Source organism: Temnothorax longispinosus, chromosome 2, assembly GCF_030848805.1.
Source record: "Temnothorax longispinosus isolate EJ_2023e chromosome 2, Tlon_JGU_v1, whole genome shotgun sequence".
Taxonomy (NCBI): Eukaryota; Metazoa; Arthropoda; class Insecta; order Hymenoptera; family Formicidae; genus Temnothorax; species Temnothorax longispinosus.
In genome coordinates this window covers 22,929,877-22,949,683 of record NC_092359.1, presented here as the reverse complement: position 1 = coordinate 22,949,683, position 19,807 = coordinate 22,929,877, and the positions used below count along the sequence as shown (strand labels likewise).

General features: G+C 40.5%; 1 protein-coding gene across 6 annotated transcripts in view; it reads left to right on the top strand.

Moving 5' to 3' along the window:
* Positions 1-19,807, top strand: part of Cnc (NFE2 like bZIP transcription factor cap-n-collar) — a 98,416-nt gene that overhangs the window by 33,750 nt on the left and 44,859 nt on the right. For all 6 annotated transcript variants that reach the window (XM_071771595.1, XM_071771594.1, XM_071771597.1 and 3 more), the window contains exon 3: positions 5,044-5,119. In XM_071771595.1, the coding sequence (XP_071627696.1) occupies positions 5,044-5,119 (76 nt within the window). The remainder of the gene's footprint in view (positions 1-5,043; positions 5,120-19,807) is intronic.

The following is a 19,807-nucleotide window of genomic DNA, read 5'->3' as shown; positions in this document are numbered from 1 at the left end:
TTTCGCGAACTTTAATATTTTTTTTGTTTCGAGAATAAGTATTGTTCTCTTATCCTGGTTCTTTAGCGCGTGGTTTCTGCGCTCATAATCGGTCGTAGATGATCGATCTCGATCGATCGGAGACACTAAGCCGCCTCAAATACGTAGCGGCTATGTTCGGTAGGCCCAAAGAGAGATTAGGAACCATATCCCACGCGTCTTCTCGGATACAATCTCGGCTGATATTCCAAATCTGGCTCGTATCGATCATCGATCTTGTCTCTCTCAAGTTATATGCACATCCGAGATAACTTTGTCTCACGGTGTATTATAGTCGTGTCCCACGAGAAGGCAGATCTTCATGCAGCAGTTGTTTATCTTTATATAAAGATTCTGCAGTTTCTTCCATAGATTCTAAATATTTTCTTTTTCAGTAGAAATTACGAGACAGATATCATGAATAATGTTACACCTGCTTCCGTTACTATCGAGAAATGATAGTAATGGAATTGACCCTTACTTCTATTTCACCGAAAAATTGATCAAGTCTCTACTATTAAAATACTTACAATTAGAATAATATGCAATTGAAAATAAGAAGAACAGAATATTGTTTCGATATCTACATACAATGATAGGGATTATACAATTTATTCTTTAATAGCTTCTTTCATTAGCAATGTAAAAGCAGGTCTTTTAATTCTGGAACTCGACTATCATCTTTAAATCAATTTATTTTAATTTTCTAACCGTGAATGTAATCTAAAGCTATGAAAAATGCAGGCTCTTTAGCTGATTGGATCCCAGTTGATTCTCCTCGTGCAAGTAAGTTTTTCGATACTGATGATTTTTCTTCGCTCGGCGTGTTTCGGTGGATGGACACGAGGCGCATTTAAGTATCCGGCAGATTCGAGCCTACGAGATCTCATCCATACGATGGTCACCGACAATGACGCTGCATCGACGTTCTGGGCGGGTAGCCCATCAGACTTCTCGACGTTCTTCGTCTCCCTCTCTGTCTCGTCCTCTCTTCATCCGCTTCTTCGCTTCTCTCTTCTTCTCACGACCTTCAGTAGTCTCGGCGTTCCTTCTTCTTTCTTTATTTCTTTCCCGGCGTCGCTATGCGCCGCTTCGTCTCCATCGGCCTCTTCCTCCGCGAAGATCGCATTGTTCCAGCGGGTTCTATCTTTGTGAGGGCTCGCCGCCGCCTCGAGAGCCCAATAACACGGGGAAGACCCTCGATCCCGATCGAAAGCCGACACATTGATCCGAGACGCGATCCGCGAACAGCTGAGAACAAAGAAGAGTCCAGTCTCTCGTCTTCTCCCTCTCTGTCTTGCATTGCGACAGATTATTGACAAGCATTGTTCCAGTGTCTGGCCACAGAATTGTTTTAACTAAAAAGGCAGGCAATGACTCAAAATCGACGTGGCGCTGTCAGAAGTGATAATGAGAAAATTTCACTATGCATATCTTCTTGAATTGCATATTATTCCTCCTTTCTTGAGAATTTAGAATTAATATAATTCTGGCGAGTCCAATTTTACCGATATAACATTACTGGTATAATATCTTGCTTTAATCTCTTTTTTTTTTTAGATATGAATAATTGAAATTGTATATTGAGACATATAGCTTCATAAAGGTTTACGACTATCAGCTTTAAGGTGAACAGTGCAATGAAAACACTATAAATGATCCTGCCACGTAGAATATTTGTCAACATGTCGTGCCATTCGAGAACGACGTTGATGTCGCTAGGAAGAAGCTTCTTTCTAGGCAAGTGAATTGCTGTAAAGCACGTTGCATGTTTCTGTTGTACAATTATCTCAAGCCGCCGTGACTGGCAGAAATTTTTAATCCAGAGCCAAGATTTAAATGATCGGTGCACGTCGCGGCGACAGGCTCCATTAGAGCGACTCCGTCTCGCTGCGAAATGGGAATGAATTATGGAGGCGTTTAGAGGGACGTCAATCTAGAAAGTAGGAAAGAGGAAGTTCGATCGAGCGATTCAGGATGGAAAGCATTCGTCGCGAAGACAACAAATTTTTCCATGCTTAGCAGACGTGGTCACGGTTAACGTTCCCCCTCGCGCATACACGTCTGTTTACTTTCCGTACACACGTCTCTCGGCTGGTATCGTCCATGCAAAAACATTATCGATATCAATTAAAAATACAAAGATCCGTCGATCGCATTTAGAAAAGCAACAACGGAAAAAGGTCGTATCGATGTTCCTGTATAAATACTCAACTTGATATCTTGATCGACATTCTCTTTATACGTATGTATGGAGATGCTCTCGATACGTCGTCGCTACATTGCTAGATCACATGTATCGTTGCGCGTTTTCATCAGTCTGAGATGATTCGTAATTATTGGGCGAAGAGACGCCTGCAACAAACACGATACAAAGCCCGATCAATTTCCGCTTACAGCACCGGCTTGCTCCGTTAAGTTGTTTCAACGCGAATGCGTATCGCGCAAGATGAATCGCCGCAAGGCACCTTATTTCCGATCGTAGGAGATCGCTTTCTCGAGCTGTCGTGACTGACGTGAATTTTTAATTCATCGACGCGATTCAAATGAAGCGAGTTCTCCTAGGCGACGGGCTCCATTAGGGGCGACTCCGTCTCGGTGCCAGGAGCCCGAAGACGGTGGCTCGCTGGGAGAAACGCGGCGAGAAGAGGGTCGGATCCATGCCGATGTAGAAGGAGGATCTCGACGAAAACAACAGATCCTCTCGCCCCGTCCTCCATCCGCGCCGAGTGTATTCATAAAACCATCAAAATGGCTAGCGTTCATTTGTTCCTGCGATGTATCCGTGAAGCCGGCGGGGTCTGGTAAAATGATAGATGTACGTAGCATCCCCCTCGGTACGAAGGGGCGCCATCGACGAACCTATCGGAGCGGAAGAGAGACGGGACCAAAAAGGACGAGAGAGAGAGAGAGAGAGAGAAAGAGAGAACGATGTCGATCCACGAGGCGTTTCTTGTAAGAGAGAAGGAGAGACAGCGGATAAAGAGAGAGGGGTCTCGCGAGCCAGAGAGATTGGAGCACTCCGGGAGGGGTATTCCGAGGGACGTATTGATGGTCCTGGAAATTGAAAACGCGCCCGGCCAGCCGAAGTGGGTTTGGCTTCCTTCTTTGTCCCGATTGTTTCCGTCGGCTGGAATTTCGGAGCAAAATGGCGCTCGTGCGGTGATATCAATGATCTAGGTTATCGCGTTTTAACATCTGACTTCCGGAGCTGTTTTTTTGGAAACTTATTCATCTTACTCCTTACGAAGCGACTTTATTGTCCGCTGCATTATTAGAATATAGTTCCTTTTTTATTACATTTTTATGACTAATAACTAATAAGATATTGTATATTTTCTTCTATAAAATTGTTAAAATATTTAATTATTGTCGAAGGTAATATTTTTAAATATTAAAATTTCTATTCCTCAAGATACTTCACTCACAAGTCGAAATAAATTCAGAACGACAAGTCACAAAATGTGAAATGTGTCGCGAGTTACATACGATTCGATGGCAGCGTGACTCGCGCCATATCTTCAACGACCGCGATATACCATATTCAATTCGTATTTACTCGCGGCGATCAAGGCTGATTTGAATTATGCTTTCTATCCGCGCGCTGGTCCTTGTAAGGCGGTTGATCGGGGCAGACAGTCGTAACAGTTCGTAAACGTTAATTGAGAGCTATGCCAGCCATGCAAGTCCGTATCGCTGACAGGACCTCCATTGTCGCATCGAGGGTTGCGTCGTCGAGCGGGACCGACGTTTCCTTCGAGAGTCGAAAGAGATGACGTTGTGGGCCCAAAATAAGGCATATGGCTATACGCGTTCGTGACTCTTCAAAAATATTTTAGGACCGCCTTTAAGATGCATGGACTTTTAAAGTTCACGGAGAATTTTTCAGGTTTTACTCAATATTACACAGGATATTCTTTAAATTCTAGAGAAGGCATCTATTAAGGAAAAAAATTACGTTTACGATAAGCTGCAACATCTGTTATTAATCCGGAAAAAAAAGTTTTCACGATATTTCACGATATTTCTAACAGTACAGTGATGAAGTGTTCGTTTTTGTCTCGCGCGAGTTCGATTTTAGGGCGCTAGGATAGATTGAATTTCGTATTCATAACTCTGTAGAGCTCACAGTGCAACGCACCACTCAACAACGATACATCATATCGTCGAATGAAAAAGTGACCGGAGCGTAGGCAGAGGGATGAAAGATTCGAGAGAGAGAGAGGATGGCAAAGGGAGAGCGGCGAGAAAAGAAAGAGAGAGAAAGGGAGACGGATTTTGGCGGGCGGGAGAGAGATAGAGAGCCGGTGGTTGTGGATGGCCGCTATCAGGGACTCGCTATGATTAATGATCGAGTACAATACTGTTTTCATTAAACTCATTTCACTGCAGCTCGCATGTACCGCCGCGCTATGGGCGACCTATGGCCCGGGGGCATACGCCCGCCCTTGGGCCCTTTTTCACGTTGGCGGTAGGGTCGGTCGGTCGCTTGATTATGACGTCTCCATAAGGCTCGACCTTGGCCGTTTCGAATAGGCGCTCGACTGAATTCGGCCATTGTTGCGCGAGCTTCATCTCAAATTCGTCAGCTCCACGGATTCGTAATCATCTTTGTTGAAATTACGTTTTGTGATCGAGCACCGGGTACACCGATCACATCTCTCTTCGAGAGTCTCGCTTCAGCCGAGAGCCGAGTCCTTCACCCCTCTCCTTGACACCTCTCAGATGCGAGAACGTCGTTAATTACGGTCAGCGCTCATTACACCACGACGCTACTCTTTCAATCTAATTTTCTAGCTAATTTACTGGCCCCTCGTTACAGTTTATTAATTGATCAATTATAATTAATGTGCTGGATAAACTTTACTTTTGACAACGAGTCACGTTATTACATTTTTCGCCTCGTGAGATATCGCCCTATACTTTTGCGCATAACATTATCTCTCTTGAGAGATAATGATTGCAAAAATATGATAAATCTGTGATAAAAATCTTTTGTTCGATCGAATCTATCGTTATTTTTAGGATGATACCAAGGAGTCCGAGCCGCAGGAAGATGATCCATGGGCAGGACTGCCTTACACCGTAGATCTTGAAACTGGTAAGCTTTTTTGCGCTCTTTATCTGTTATCTTTCTCGTATTTACGTAAAACTTTAGTAAAAAAGAAAGGGTTTGATCTATTAAAGACGATATTGGGTGATCGAGCTATTTTATAATCGGAATCAGCGTTCTTTTAATTCGCCTGTGCATCGATCGCAATTTTTATCTTGTTGCGCGTCTATCAGAGATGATCGAAATCCCGTTTTCGGATACCAATTAAAAAGTCAGTCGGCGCACATGCTGTGCATGTTTCATGTTGGTCCGTGTGCCGGCAAGAACAGCTAAATACATCTGGCGCTCGCGGCTCTTTACGTCGGAAGCGTATCGAATTAATGCGGCAATTTGTAAGAGCCAATCCGAACATTCACTATAGTCCGAGCCTGCCGCACCTGGCCGCACCTTTGCGCGACTAATTAGCATAAACACGCCGACCGAATGCACTTCGCCTGGCCATTCCTTTGGAAATACACCATATACCGTGAAATATCTCATCGCCATCCATCATGAAAAAAAAACATATAATTGAAGACATAGAATTTTAAACGCGTTAAATGCCAAATTATAAAGAGTTTAATTACATTGTAAAAATTGTATGTGACCCTTAATAACGATGCTTAATCGAAAATAGTAGAGCAATTAAATTGACCATTATCGTTTTCCATAAGTAGCAATCATAAAATAATCGAAGGTTTATGTTTATGTAATTAAATAATTGATCCGCCTGGAAATAGAGACCAGACGTAATGTAAGATCAGCAAAATTACCGTGCAAATGGAAAATGTACATCACACCACATATACATATATAACAGTTGGATGGCATTAATAGACCAGAGGTTGCATCTCATTCCCTTTTTTTAATCGTTTCTTTGGCATTCTTGCCGCGCGCTTTCTGTCGCATAATAAAAAGGGAGGTAAGTACGTTAGCGGCGAGAAATGTTATGCGACACGAACTGCATGTGGGAGAATGTCGAGGACACTCGCGCGAACGTCAGGAGTGAGAGAGATGGCAGGAGACTGTAACGAGCGCGCATGCAACGCGCCGCGGCATCTACCTGCATGCCAAGGTGCACTTTGTTCAGGTATATAACTACGGGTTTCCAGGCAGGCAGGTTCCAGTTCCGGAGGACTCGAGGCTGGGGAGTGGCTTCAGGAACGCCCTCGCTACCTTCCTCCCTACCTCCCTGCCTTTCCAACCCCACCAGCCTGTCCAGCCCTTCTGTCGGGTTCGGTTCCCCCCTCTTTTCTCTTTCTCTCTCCCTCTCTCTCTCTCTCTCTCTCTCTCTCTCTCTCTCTCTTGCTCTCTCTCTTTCTCTCTCGCTCTCTCTGCATTTAATTACTTTGCGCTCGACAGAATATACGCCTAGCTACGAGACACTCTGCGTCGAGCGTGCTATCAACGGTTGACGAAGGGCTCGCTTGTTAAATTCTCCTTAGAAATTCATAATATCGATGTCCCGTTCGTACGTGACTGCGAGGATTGTCTTAAAACAATTGACAATTTTGGAAGTGCTTGAGCACCAAGGAAAATGTTATTAAACGTTACTTTCATATTGATATTGGAAAAATACATTAGATATCCTGGCAATAAAATAAATTCGAAATTATCTCCTTACATTTTTCTTAATCTTTAAAGAGAAATTGTTTATATTATGGTTATACTATACCTTTTTTTAAATTTTGTTAGCCGTAGTACGATATGTAATTTGTCCGCATTTCAAAAATAATATTGAAAAACTAATACCAGCGCAATAGAGCGCTATGATTTGAAGTATTCCTTCGTTTACGATGACGAAATGAATTAATCGGACAGTGCGGTAATAACTTTTTGAGCAGAGAATGGACCAAGAAGAGCAGCAGAGCTCATTACGCGGTTATCTCGTCGTCGATCAATCGAGATATTCGGCGCATGGCGTATATGATTAATGAGTTACTAGACTAATACATAAGAAATTCTTCCATCATCCTTATTCTGTAGGGCTTGATGGGAGAAAATGGTGATCCAACGTAATATAAAGCAAGAGAGCTGCGTAATGCGTGCGCTAAAATAGAAATGGCGAATTGATGACTATTAGAAATTAATTGTAAATTTGAAATAGTTGACGCGAATCGCGATGCAGGTCGTAAAACTCATACACTTGTGTGGAATCAAACATTTGTGGGAAAAGTTACTTGCAGCTAATTTTCATATTGCAATTAGGATACATGCAGCCGTTATTATATATTAATTTATTTGTTTTAACACGTATATATTCTACATTTATATAAGAAAATATATAAACATAATTAATATGCTATTGCTTCTCTCCTGATAATTTGTTTAATTTGATTTTAACTTGTTTAATATTATTTGTATATTAATATATTAATGTAAATTTATCTTAACTTTCAGTCGCTGTGCGGCTTTAATTTTTCCATGGCAAACCTCTAATAAATAAGAAAGTCTCACTCCTCAATCAACACTAAGATTACTCTGTAGTTTCTAAACATAGATTAAAATGGGCATAAGTATTTTACTGGAATAATAATAAAAGATATTGAGAAATCCTACATTAAAAGGAGTACCTTTGAAATCTTTTATATTAAAAAACAAAATAATGGCATTAACCTACAAGAGATCACATTAGATCTTTGTAACGATTATTATTCACCGATTGTGGAGAGACTTCTACATAACTGACATCTTCTGTTTATTTTTATTTATTTAAGGTTTAAACCCTCTCAGTTATGTGGTAGTCTCTCGACAATCGGTGATTAATCATTACAAAGTCTAATGTGTTCTCTTGTAGGTTAATGCGATTATTTTGTTTTTTAATGTAAAACATTTCCAGAGATACTTTTTAATAAGACTGAAATGTCTGTAATCTGTGTGTATTGTAAAGTTACTTTTTTTGTTTTTATATATCTTACTTCAACATTGGCGTTTTTCTCTTATTTGTTTTATATTTTAAATTTGATTGTATATTTTGAGAGCGTATTTCTTGTTTTTGTTAACCAATATTGTTTCAATATGAATTTTAGTTAGTGCTTATAATATTTAAAGCTAAGAATCTTTATTATTAACTCTTACACAAAAACTTGCGAAAAGTATTGATCTTTGTCTATTCTTTCTATAAAGTAATTGTTATCGTAAAATTTATTTTTAAAAATTTTGTGACGCTTAGAACGCAAGCTGCATTGGTATTTGCATGAAAAATCATTATGTATTCACAGAAGAATTTCGTGCCAATCGTGATATCCGCACGCGAGATAGGTAGTTTGAAAAGAAAAGAGGAATAGATATAAAGATAAAAGAGGGATAGAAAGCAGGCAGCATATACGTTACCGCCGCGGCGCAAGGTGCTTGTACCAATTTGACGAAGCATGATGGATTATACTGTAAGTCGCGTGTAAAAAAATAACATCCACAGAATAAATTATCATCGCATTGTCTCGAGCGCGAGCGCATTAGAGACCCTTGTTATGTCCATGCAACGTATGATGAATATGTCTCAACTAAATGTATTATATAGGCTCGTTTAATGCGTTTTACTTGGCCGGTTTGTTGCACAATTATCGAAAATACTTTCGCACCACACGCGGTTCGGCCAAGGTGAAACGTATTTTGAACGTCGGAACTATTATCACAGACGTATAGATCTTAATTGTGATGGTGTTCGCGATCGGTGATCGACTGAAATAAACGTAACTCGACCGGTCCGCTCGTGATACTTTTATATTTATTATTACGATACGTCTATGCGAGCGGAAAGGTTCGAATAATCGCGTAGCCGACTATTAGCACCTTCGATACTGAATAACCTTTATCGAGATCGACGTTGCGCTGAGAGATCGGTTTTCGTTACGCCTCGTGAGATTCAAGTCGTGTAATGGGCGTTCAGCCTCGACAACTCCGCCTTCTTAGATATGCCCGCGACATTATCTGCGACTGCGGTTATACGACTAGAAGAGAATAAACTACACGAGATTATCGCGCAGAAACTTTATATAAAACCAAAACAATTTGCTGATCGGTCGCATTCACTAGATATTGAGTAATGTTACGCAAGGAACGTTTATTAAAAAATAAGAAACTAATGTAGAGGAAAGAATGGCTTTTCAAGTAACAAGAGGTGGATTTACGAAGCTTTTTATATTTTTTTAAATGAATTTGCAATGGCATTATTTGATCCCTGTTGATATTACTACATCAGCAAGCATGATATTATTTATAAAATTGAATTTTTTTTAGGCGAAAATTTGGCTGTTAAATAGAAAATATCATATGCGATCACAACTAAATGTCTCTGCCGATTTTATATTGATGAAAATATGTCTTTATCGTTGCTGCTTATAAGTTCATAGCTAATAGTATGTTGCATAATTCATGATTAATAGTAATTTTTGCTATTTTGTTTTATTATTCTTACATCGGAATGGAATCACGGAAAATTACAATTTTATTATTGATATTTATTTGCTGATAATACATAAGTGAACAATTGGAGTAATTAATATTGTTATATTTTAAAAGTAATTTATTGTAATATATTTAATTTTAATTTTATATTCGCATTTCAACAATTGTTAGTTAAAATTAACCAACCAAAAATTCATGCACATTCAGCTGAAAATTATACAAAACAAGCTATTTTGAGTAGTACATTATGAATAATCCTGTTTTAATATGACGTATATACATGGTATTTCCAATATTATTTTTCAAATTAAAAATCTTTTTAGTCCGAGTAAAAAAGTGTTTAAAAAACGCGTATTGTTAGATGAAGATCAATATTTATGCTTCTGAACGTGATGTAGTCGATGGCAATGTAAACTCGCATTTTAAAACAGAATTGAATACGAAATTCGCGAATATTTTGCGTCATGCTCTAACAAAAAAGCATCCATCTCGTAGTATAAAAGGCAACGCAATTTCCTCAATATTTCGGTGAATCGAGGGAACGAGCTGTATATCGATACGAGTTGTAGAGGGACAGCGAAATTGGGATTGGTGGGGACCTCTCGATGGAAACGCATGCGTGAGCGCATAAAACTGAACATCTGCCACGTGCGCGGGCGGCGCATAGTGCGTGGATTCGTGCGTGGACTGAAATCACGAGGGGGAAGAGGGATAGGAAGCATGGCCGCATCCGCCATGCGCGGCCGCCCAGGCGCGATCGACTAATTTTCTGTCTATCTCCAATTTCGATATCGGGATGCTAATCAGGAAAGAGAAGCCGTTAGAGAATCGCGCGTAAAATAGGAAAGGCCTTATCGAATTTCATTACATTATATTCATGAAGTTCAGAGGTGAAATGAATCAATTCTCTCTGCGAGTAAAATTGAGTTTTTTTTTCGCTGTTCTAGGTGAACTCATTAAAAGTAGTGCGCGATTTTATCCGTGAGCTTTTTATCCTTTATATATAATAAAAGCGTTATCTCACATCGTTATGTAATTCTTATTACACAGAAATAAACCACAGAGTGAATAATATCTAAACTTGCAAAAAATTATTTCATTTTTTTATTTTTTATTTTCTTCAACTATGGAAGATTTAGAAAGTTATCAAGATAATTTACTTTTTGATCGTGAACGTATGTGAAACGTCAAGATCAGAGATTGGTCGATTTATTTTATTTCTTAATGCTACAATTATATCGCAATTATAATCATGATGCTCTCATATTGATGAGCGAATTAATAAAAGCTTCACGTCGACAAATATAGAAAGATGATATGAAAAAGGATAGAAACAAGAAAATGCAGTCGATAGCAAGAACCGATAGACGCAATCGATAGACCGCGTAGTGTTAATTTCCGCTTCGATTCGTCAAGGATCCGGGGAGGGAGAAAAAATAATATCCGACTATCTCCACGCATGGCAATAGCCGTGACCAATTCCTCCCGAAGTGGATTTGGAATTAGACGCGGGAACCCCACTTCGGGGACCGCACTCCACTCCAGATCGGGTACTCTGCGATTCTCGAAAAACTCCTCCGTCATCCTTCTTTTCGTGTAACTGCAAAAAATCAGCTTCGAATATGATCCCCTCTTTTTCGTGCCCTACTTAATCTCTTAGAAAAGACTGAACATTTTGAGAATTGTAACGGGGAACAAATGCGCGAAGGATCAAAGGATTTTGTGTAACAACAAAATTTCTCGGAGGAAAGCGATGCCCCAGTTTGCGGCAACTCGTTGTTCGGCGGACAATTTTTAGGAACGCGATTCGATTCTCCGGCCACGTCCCGAGAGGGAATCAATATTTGGAGCTGTGCGTGTTCCGCCATGTTAGTCCAGCTATGCCAGCCAGCGGCGGCCCCCATGGGGGATGTGTCTGCGAGGGCAGCTGGCGAGGCGTATATATGGGGGTTACAGGGATACTCGGAGCCATGACTTGCCACATCCACCCCTGTAACACGAGCACGCACCATTACTCATATCGCGGCTCGTTGCACGCCATGGATTCGGGACGAATCCAGGAGGGCACTTCCAGGAAGCTTCGGGATGAAAATAGGCGGCAACAATAGCCGCGACGTCATGTCTAGCTTCGTGCCAGCGTAATATGTAACACAAAAATATAATCGTGCCACTATATACAATATGCGATTTTTATAACGATCCGGGCATAATTAAATTTAATAATCTACGCAAGATACCACTATATGCTATTTCTTTATGAAATTTGTTTAAAAAGCCTACGTCAAACTATTAATGATCCAAAGCATTTTCTCTTAGAAAGGATTTTCATCTGCGCTCAAGCACTCATATCGCGACTCGCAATAACTGGTAGATGAGAGAAAACGTTCGACTTTTGCGACGTATACCATATTGTGCTTTTGTGCATGTGTTAAACACACAGAATCGCGCGAGAAACTAACTAACTAACTAATTAAACTGTAAATTCCACCATCCTTCGGTGAAAACCAGCCGTTCGTCATGCGAAACGACGATGCTCGAAATTATCTCGCGAATATCTCACCGGCAGCGCAGAACATACGAGCATTATCTGTAATGAAGGCTGACATTGATAAATACAATTGTAACAATATGTATTATGTTTCACAGTATTCCGCAAGCCGAGTATACGAATGCCAATCGCAACGTTCGGCGTAATTATATCTGCCCGGATTGGCCGAGCCGACACCAATTCTTCGTCCGAGCACTTTAATTAATCCCTTCGTTAATCTCATATTAATAAAATGGGATACGGGGAGAGGTAGTGCCAAGCGAGAGAGAGAGTCGCTATAGAGCGTCCATTTTAAAGCCGCGTCGACGTGCTCAATAAAAGGGCCGGGATTCCTTCTCGACGAACACGAGCGGTTGCTCTCCTCCGCTTCTTCGCCACGTCCTTCGTATATTTCAAACGTTTCAATCCTATCGGCGGATTAAAACATTAACATAAAACTCGTATTAGAGTCAAAGCTGCACAGAGTCGGAGATGACGACAGTCGCCAGTAACGATGAAAAATTAAGTCCGTGGCACCTTCTCCTCTCTTCCTTTTAGCTTTTCGAAGTTCCCGCCGCCATACAATAGAGCTTGTCTACAGTCTGTAGAAGTCGTTACCTGGTTGAGATCGTCTCTACGATTTTGTGAGGTTTTTTGCAAATCATCCTAGGTTCTATAAGCGACCGACGTTGCCTCGCAGCTCGTCGAAACCTCACCGAATTCGACTTTCGACTTCTGCTACCGGATAATAACACACAACGTTTTTTCAGAGGAAATTTTTTTCCTCTCATCCAACATTCATAATCGTAACGATATTTTTCGAGCTATCCGAGGAAATTGTAAATTACTGAGAACATCAGAATTGATTGAGAACCGCGCGTATCTTTTTTTAAATAAATGCGCATTTCGTACAACTTAAATATTTCTATTGTTGTCGGATAAATCATATTAAAACATGAAGTGTTCTTGACTAAGCTGGCTAAAACACGAACTCGAGTACGAGGAAAGAATGCAAAGCCAAACATTAAATAAACAAAAGAACGCATTGCTAGTACACCGAGGCGAGGTTCTTCTGGTAGAATCGTGTTGGTTTAGGATAGATATGTATCAGACCGCGTGGGTTAAGGTCAGCCTGTCACCTCAAGTACCATTAGCCCTTTCTAGACACCCTCTCCGTTCTACCTCCAACCTGTCATTAATGCATCAAGATATTTTTTGTCGACGGACTTTCCTGAGAATCTCTCGCAAGCAATAAAACGAACGGCTATTTTGTATCAATCAGACATCGGAGTGGACTATGTATAATGAATGCAATAATGGTACACGTACGTAGATACTTATTTAAAAGGCGTACTTATTCGCAACTTTAATCACAATATTCATTACAATTAGTCATTATTCTTAAGAAATTTAATAAAGGAAGTATCTATCAAAAAAGAAGTCTGCAAAATCGCTAGCCCCATTGCTTCTTGACATAGATATGTTGAATATACGGAGATATAATGTAAAACCAGAAAAACGAAACGTAAATTATGCACGTTAAACATTTGAAATATAGACAATATATCAAGATAGAAAGTTTTTCTTAAATCAGTTAAAAAATAATTCTATACTGAATACACATGGCGTATTAATTAGACAAATTTTTTCATGAAATCCAGCAATAATAAATTTCTCCACTTGTCTCCAGAAGAGACGAAAGTTCTTTCACATATGAAAAGTATGATAATAGTTAGAGATTGACCGATTTAAAATCTGTTTTGTCATGTGGGTTACTATGTCCCGCGGAAGAATTCGTGCATCACCACAACTTGCAACAAGGAACTTTGGAAGCCAAACCGTTATAAATCAGCATTCGTGAGTTAGACTACGAAAAAAGTACGGCGACAAAAGTTGCTGTGTTTGTATGAATTCAAATATGTATATAAATTAAATATTGCTGTCGGAAATAAGCATTTCTACATTAAGTCCTATTTTTGTCAAGTTAATAGACTCATTGAATTTATACATAAATTTATGTTAGCGAAATGTTTCTCATTTAAATGTTAAATTGCCTATTGTCAAAAAATTATTCTAATCGTGGAATTCAAGTTTCACCCAAAATGATGCCGATTTGTACGCTCCAAGTCTTCCAACGCAGACCGCGTTTATTCTGGACGTAAAGTCACGATAGCATCTGTCTCTCAAGGCACGTTTCTCGCGGGCCAACGCTCGACTTCGCCCGCTTTTGCGAAGTGCCCGATAAAACTCGGGTTTTATTGGACAGGCGACGCGTTACAAATATTCTATACGAGGTACTGCTACGAGCACTTTGCTCGGCGCGGTACCTCTACTTTGGACGATAAGGGGCATACGTGAAGGTAGCACCGTCGCTTCGTGTCTGGCCGGTTGGCGAACGCCTCCGATATGACGGAGCTAAGCCGGAAGGAAGATAGGTAACGGGAGACGAAGTTTTCGGAAGTCGAAATGAGAAAAATGCACCTTCTAAGCATGACTCGACTACCGCGTGGCTCTCGTGGTGGACGCGTGGCCATCGAAAAGTGCAAGCTAGACACGAAGAGAGAACGTCATACTATGAGGTGGCAACAATGCTCATTGACGGGCACCACCAGATCGAGAATGACTTGTATGTATGAGGTGTTAGCAAGGTTTCTGACCTCGTTTTCAGAATTCTTCCTTGCGTACGAGCGCCGTCTTGATTACCTTGCTCTTTCTGCGCGGCGAAACGGGAAAATTCGGATTTTGCGATTGCCCGCTTCACGTTTAACTGCGTTTAACTTCGCAATCTTAATTTGTCTGTCTAGCTGCTTTTAATTTGAATTTAATTTGATTTCCGCGTGTACTAGTCGAAATAAGTGATTTTTTGTCATTTAATAAATTACAACGGTGAAAGATTCACTTTCTTCGGTAAAATTAGCCGTGCTTTCTTACTATTTTCTTAATTCTGGACTAAAGGCATCGCAGTAATGTAAGATGTAAATATGTCTTATGTCTTATATCTATCGTGCATGCATTTTTATTTCCAAAACACGGGTCTATTAACTTTAATCATATCTATTACACTGTTTGACGTATCTCTTCGTGTTTACTTCCACGATTACCGAACCGTGTCATGACGTATTCACGGATCTGCAAACTGTTTGCTCGAAAAGAGAGGTGTGACATCGTTTTTGTGAGCGTATTCGATTACGCGGCATGTCCGTTGTCTGAGCGATGACCAACGTTTTTCAGCCGCCATTATTCCCTTAATTACGTTACCTTACCGTGAATTTCGACAACCGACTACGTTTTACAATTGCCGGTACAATTCGCACCTCATTGTTAGTCAAGATGGCTATCGGTGTCCGAAACTGATAAAGCTGAATGCAACCGTGAAAACACTTAAACTGTACAATTCAGCTGTGTGTAAAGTACTCTGCTTTTATAGATAACGGGGAGATTTTAAAGGGGGATTTAAGGGGAGATAGAGAAAAGCGTTGGAAATTTTGTGCGATACCAAAATAATTAAATGTTACGCTTCTCAAAATGTACGACATTACTACTGACTTATACTACTATTCCGCGGTCAACGATTCGTGTATCAATCACCACCCCGGAATGATTAAAAGTGATTGCGCGTAATTTTAATTTCCGACGGTAAGAACGATGAAGAATTTATCGCTTTGCACATCGTTGTATTAAGTGTTACGGAGGTAATCGCCGAGTCAGATGTATGCTAAAGGAACAGTAAACGGGTTCAGGCCACTTTCCGACGGCGTGTTACTATTGAGCGCGCTGTTGAATAATAAACTCGCATTACGCGTTTGACGAGGAAACGAAGAGAAAAAAAAAGTCAAAAGGAGCCGTGTCGGTGTCAGCCGATGTTCCGGAACGAGCCTGGAATATTGGCGGAATATTGGAAAGCACAACTTCATGCGGCCACTATTATTTATCGGCCGCACAAGGTGTCCCGCGGGCTGCGTTCTTCAGGACAATTCCGCAGGATCGACTGCGTATTGTTACGTTACAGTTTTGTCGATGGCCCTATAGTTCGTTCGCGGCGGCATACTGGCAGATACAGTGATTTGCACTTATTGGTTAATAAATCAGCGCTATGGCGCTACGTTTGCCATTAGGTGCCGATATTCTTCGACATATTCATGATGAAGTGACGTTGGCATGGTAAATTGAAATAGCGTCACTCTCCTCAATAGCCCGGCTCGAGCCGCAAAATATTGTCCGTAGGAAACGACGCGAAACGTTTCAGATCTTGATGATGGAAAGTAGTCATTGATAACGAGTCAAGTTATACTCAAGATTGTGGCAACATTTGCGTTCGGCACGGTCTTTTACGGCACACTTATTACACGACAAGATATCGGTAAATCATGCACTTCCTTCTTCCTTCCCATTCTGAAATAATTTTAATTTACGAATTTAGGGCGATTATGATAATATTGTAGTATGATAATGTTATTACATTTTTTCTGATATTATTTACGGAATTAATTTATTAATGTGCAATATTTTTTATGGAAAGAAAACATTTTTTATTACATTATGGATTCGGGGAAGAAGTTACGCTCTACTTAATTTATAGAGTTTCCCGGCTTTAGTCGATGACTTAGCTATACGAAAAATTGCTTAACCGTGTCGTTGTCGCTGACGATCAAGGATTGTCATGGTCACAAGGTTTATGCATTCATCGGAGACCTGTAGCCACTGTCAAGCAGCCTAGAGTACGCATAATAAGTTTACTGACCGTATCGGTGGCAATTATGAAATTATTCCAATATATGCCGGCAGATCTCGAACTGTGTTCGAATGAGAGTGACGACACAAGAATAAGGGGTATCAATGGAGTGGGCATTTGACAGGATTTAGATAGCATCTTAACAGCGGTGGTTTATCATCCGGCGGTTTTAACCTAGTGACTGGCTCTTAGAGTGGCTAGTCACTGTGTGGATTAAATAGGCATGTTTATACGAATGTACAAAAACAATGCTAATAATTATAGCAGTAATAGATCTCTCTCTACTCCCGCAGGTTACTCTGTGATTGCCATAATACTTTTGTTCTTTCTATCTATATTTATTATAAAATGTTATATATCAGCATTTAACTCGTGTTCCGTGTGCTTTTAAATTATTTTTCAATATAAAATATTTTGTAACTGGTGTAAAATTGGAACGAAGTTCATAATGAATAAAAAAATCCATATTTTTACACGATAATTTAATATATAAAAAGTATTATTATATATTTTTATATTTAATCCTGAAATTGAAGTTATGAAGTTAAAATTCCGCCCTTCAATTAATTAAAATTCAAGGTTTTTATTAAAGTTGCTTCATTTTCAAATATCTCTAAAGATATAACAACTTTTTTACCTATATTTTCTTAATTCATATGTCAGTACAAATAAACATTGTTCTTCATAGCTACGTGTTCGCATTTTCGTATAACATGCACAATTGTATTGCAACCCCCGCATAAAATTTTCTTCAACAAGATAAAAGATCGTATGTTGCAAGAACGATGTTACGACAAACGCTATTGGAGCAATTGATGCGATCCTCAGGACGAGAGGGAGAGTTGCTAAGTCGGGGGATGACTCGGGGCTATACCGGGGCAAGATGCACCCCTGACTAAGCCCGTGGCACAGCAACGAGGAGCGGATCAAGCCCGGGTATACGTTCCCGGATCGCAGTGGGGAGCCGGAGAATGGCATTACGGGTAGAGAGACCTTCCCTCTCTTCCCACCTCGCCTCCGAGCCGCGTATTGTCTGGCAGCCATATTGGAGTAACAGCCAACCCCGTCGTGATTGGTCCGTTTTTTAACGGAGAGCCCGTGGCTTGGCACAATACTCGACCAGCCCGTGGTTAGGCAATGCCTGGCTACGCGATAGTCTATCAGTCGACTCCATGCTGCGTTCGCTTCGAACTCGTCTGTCGGCGGTGCCCGGGTATTATGACTCTCCTCAAGATCGGATCGTATAACGCAGAGGCGATCCACGCCACGGGACGATAAAGGGAATCCCCTATTCAGTCCCCAGTTTAATCTGGCTCAGTCCAGTCAGTCCAGTCCGGTTCAATCCGGTCTGTGTGCGTCGAATTTTCGTAATTTTCTCTCATCAAAAGTACCGTCGGAAGTCCTTAGTTGCCGTCAATAACCTTGATGACGATCTAAGGTCATTCATGTGATAGATAAAGCGCCAGTGCAATATCCGAAGAATAAAGAATGCGCTCGAGAATGCGGATTATCCTGCCCCTTGGGAATTCTGGAATGCGGATAAACTGTTTCCGCAGATATTCCGTTCTGTGTCCTAAGGAGTTATCCTAAGGAGAACTCGATGTTTCAGCTGGAAATCGAGCTGTTTCCTGAAGAACGACGCTGTTGTTCGAGCTGCAGATCCGTAAACCATGTGTCTAGTGCGAGAACTTAGTCGTATCTTTGCAATTGTTTACGATTAATACGAATCAGTTTAGTGACTCGAGTACTGCCACTGTGGTTACCGTGAACAGAGTTTTGGATTATTTTCCGGGTTTCTCTGACATCCTGGATTAGGATCTAGTGGACAAAGGTATGCGTAGAAGAGCGTCAGGCGATTGTATTTGTATCGTATTGCAGCGCGACTCGGTGTATTATTACGTAACGCAAGCACGTGTAGTTGCTTTAACAGCAATTTGTCTTAATCGTCGCGGTTTGACAACAGACATGCGACGCTTCATTGACAATGTTTAAGAGAGAACCCAGTTTACACATATCGATTCTTATACTGTCGATTAATTCTTCTTAAACTCGATAATTTGCCTACCGATATTTTCAAATGCTTTTTTTTTTTATTTCAACTTTAGCATCAATCATTATCGTGGCGTCCCGTCGGATACGCCGTCTGGTGGACGAACAATTAATACTTTCGGATCGCATACATATCCTGATGATTATAAATAATTATATCTCACAAAATATTCTAAATGCAATTGGTCTATTATCAGAAACAGAATCAGAAAAATTTGCGAGTGTAATTTTTTTTTAGTGGAGAATTTTGTACAAATTTATACGACGGGTAATGGATGGTCATAGTGGTCGATTAATTTATGTCCTATTATTTCAAACGCAGCATTACTAAAACACTTACTAAAAAATATTAACAAGAACGTGTTACTTGTCAAATGCTGTTGTAGGAAATTTAGCCCGATTTGTCTAAAAAGACATTTTAAATCTATTTGCAACAATATAGCAATTTAATAAGAAATATATACATACCATTTTATATCAATGTTATTGGTGCATAGTACAAACAACTTCGTTCTTCATACATTCTTCAAAGAGTTGGATGCTAAAGCTATCAATTATCTTCCCGTTAGAGTTTAATCACGTTAAGTTTCTAATGAACTTCCATATTTCGCTGAAAAGATCAACCAGAAGCTTTTAAAGAGATATGATAAGCATAAGACACATCGAGGACGCGTCCATCCAATCGACCCGACCGGTTCGCACACTCGTTCGACGAAACAAGACACGACGAAACGGCCGACAGTTCGACATCGATCAACGGCAGGATTGATGATCGCAATTACGATTTATCGTTCACGGCAGGTGACGCGCGACGATTCGCGCGCTCCTTCGGCAGTTCGGCTCCAAATGAGACGTCAAGCTCCGTTCTGGAGTTAACTGGCACCGAATCGTCACCCTTAGTCGAAGGGTACAAATGAGATTATCGCGACATGTATACGTATTGTCACTGCTCCCTCTCCCTCCCCTCCGGAATAGGACAATC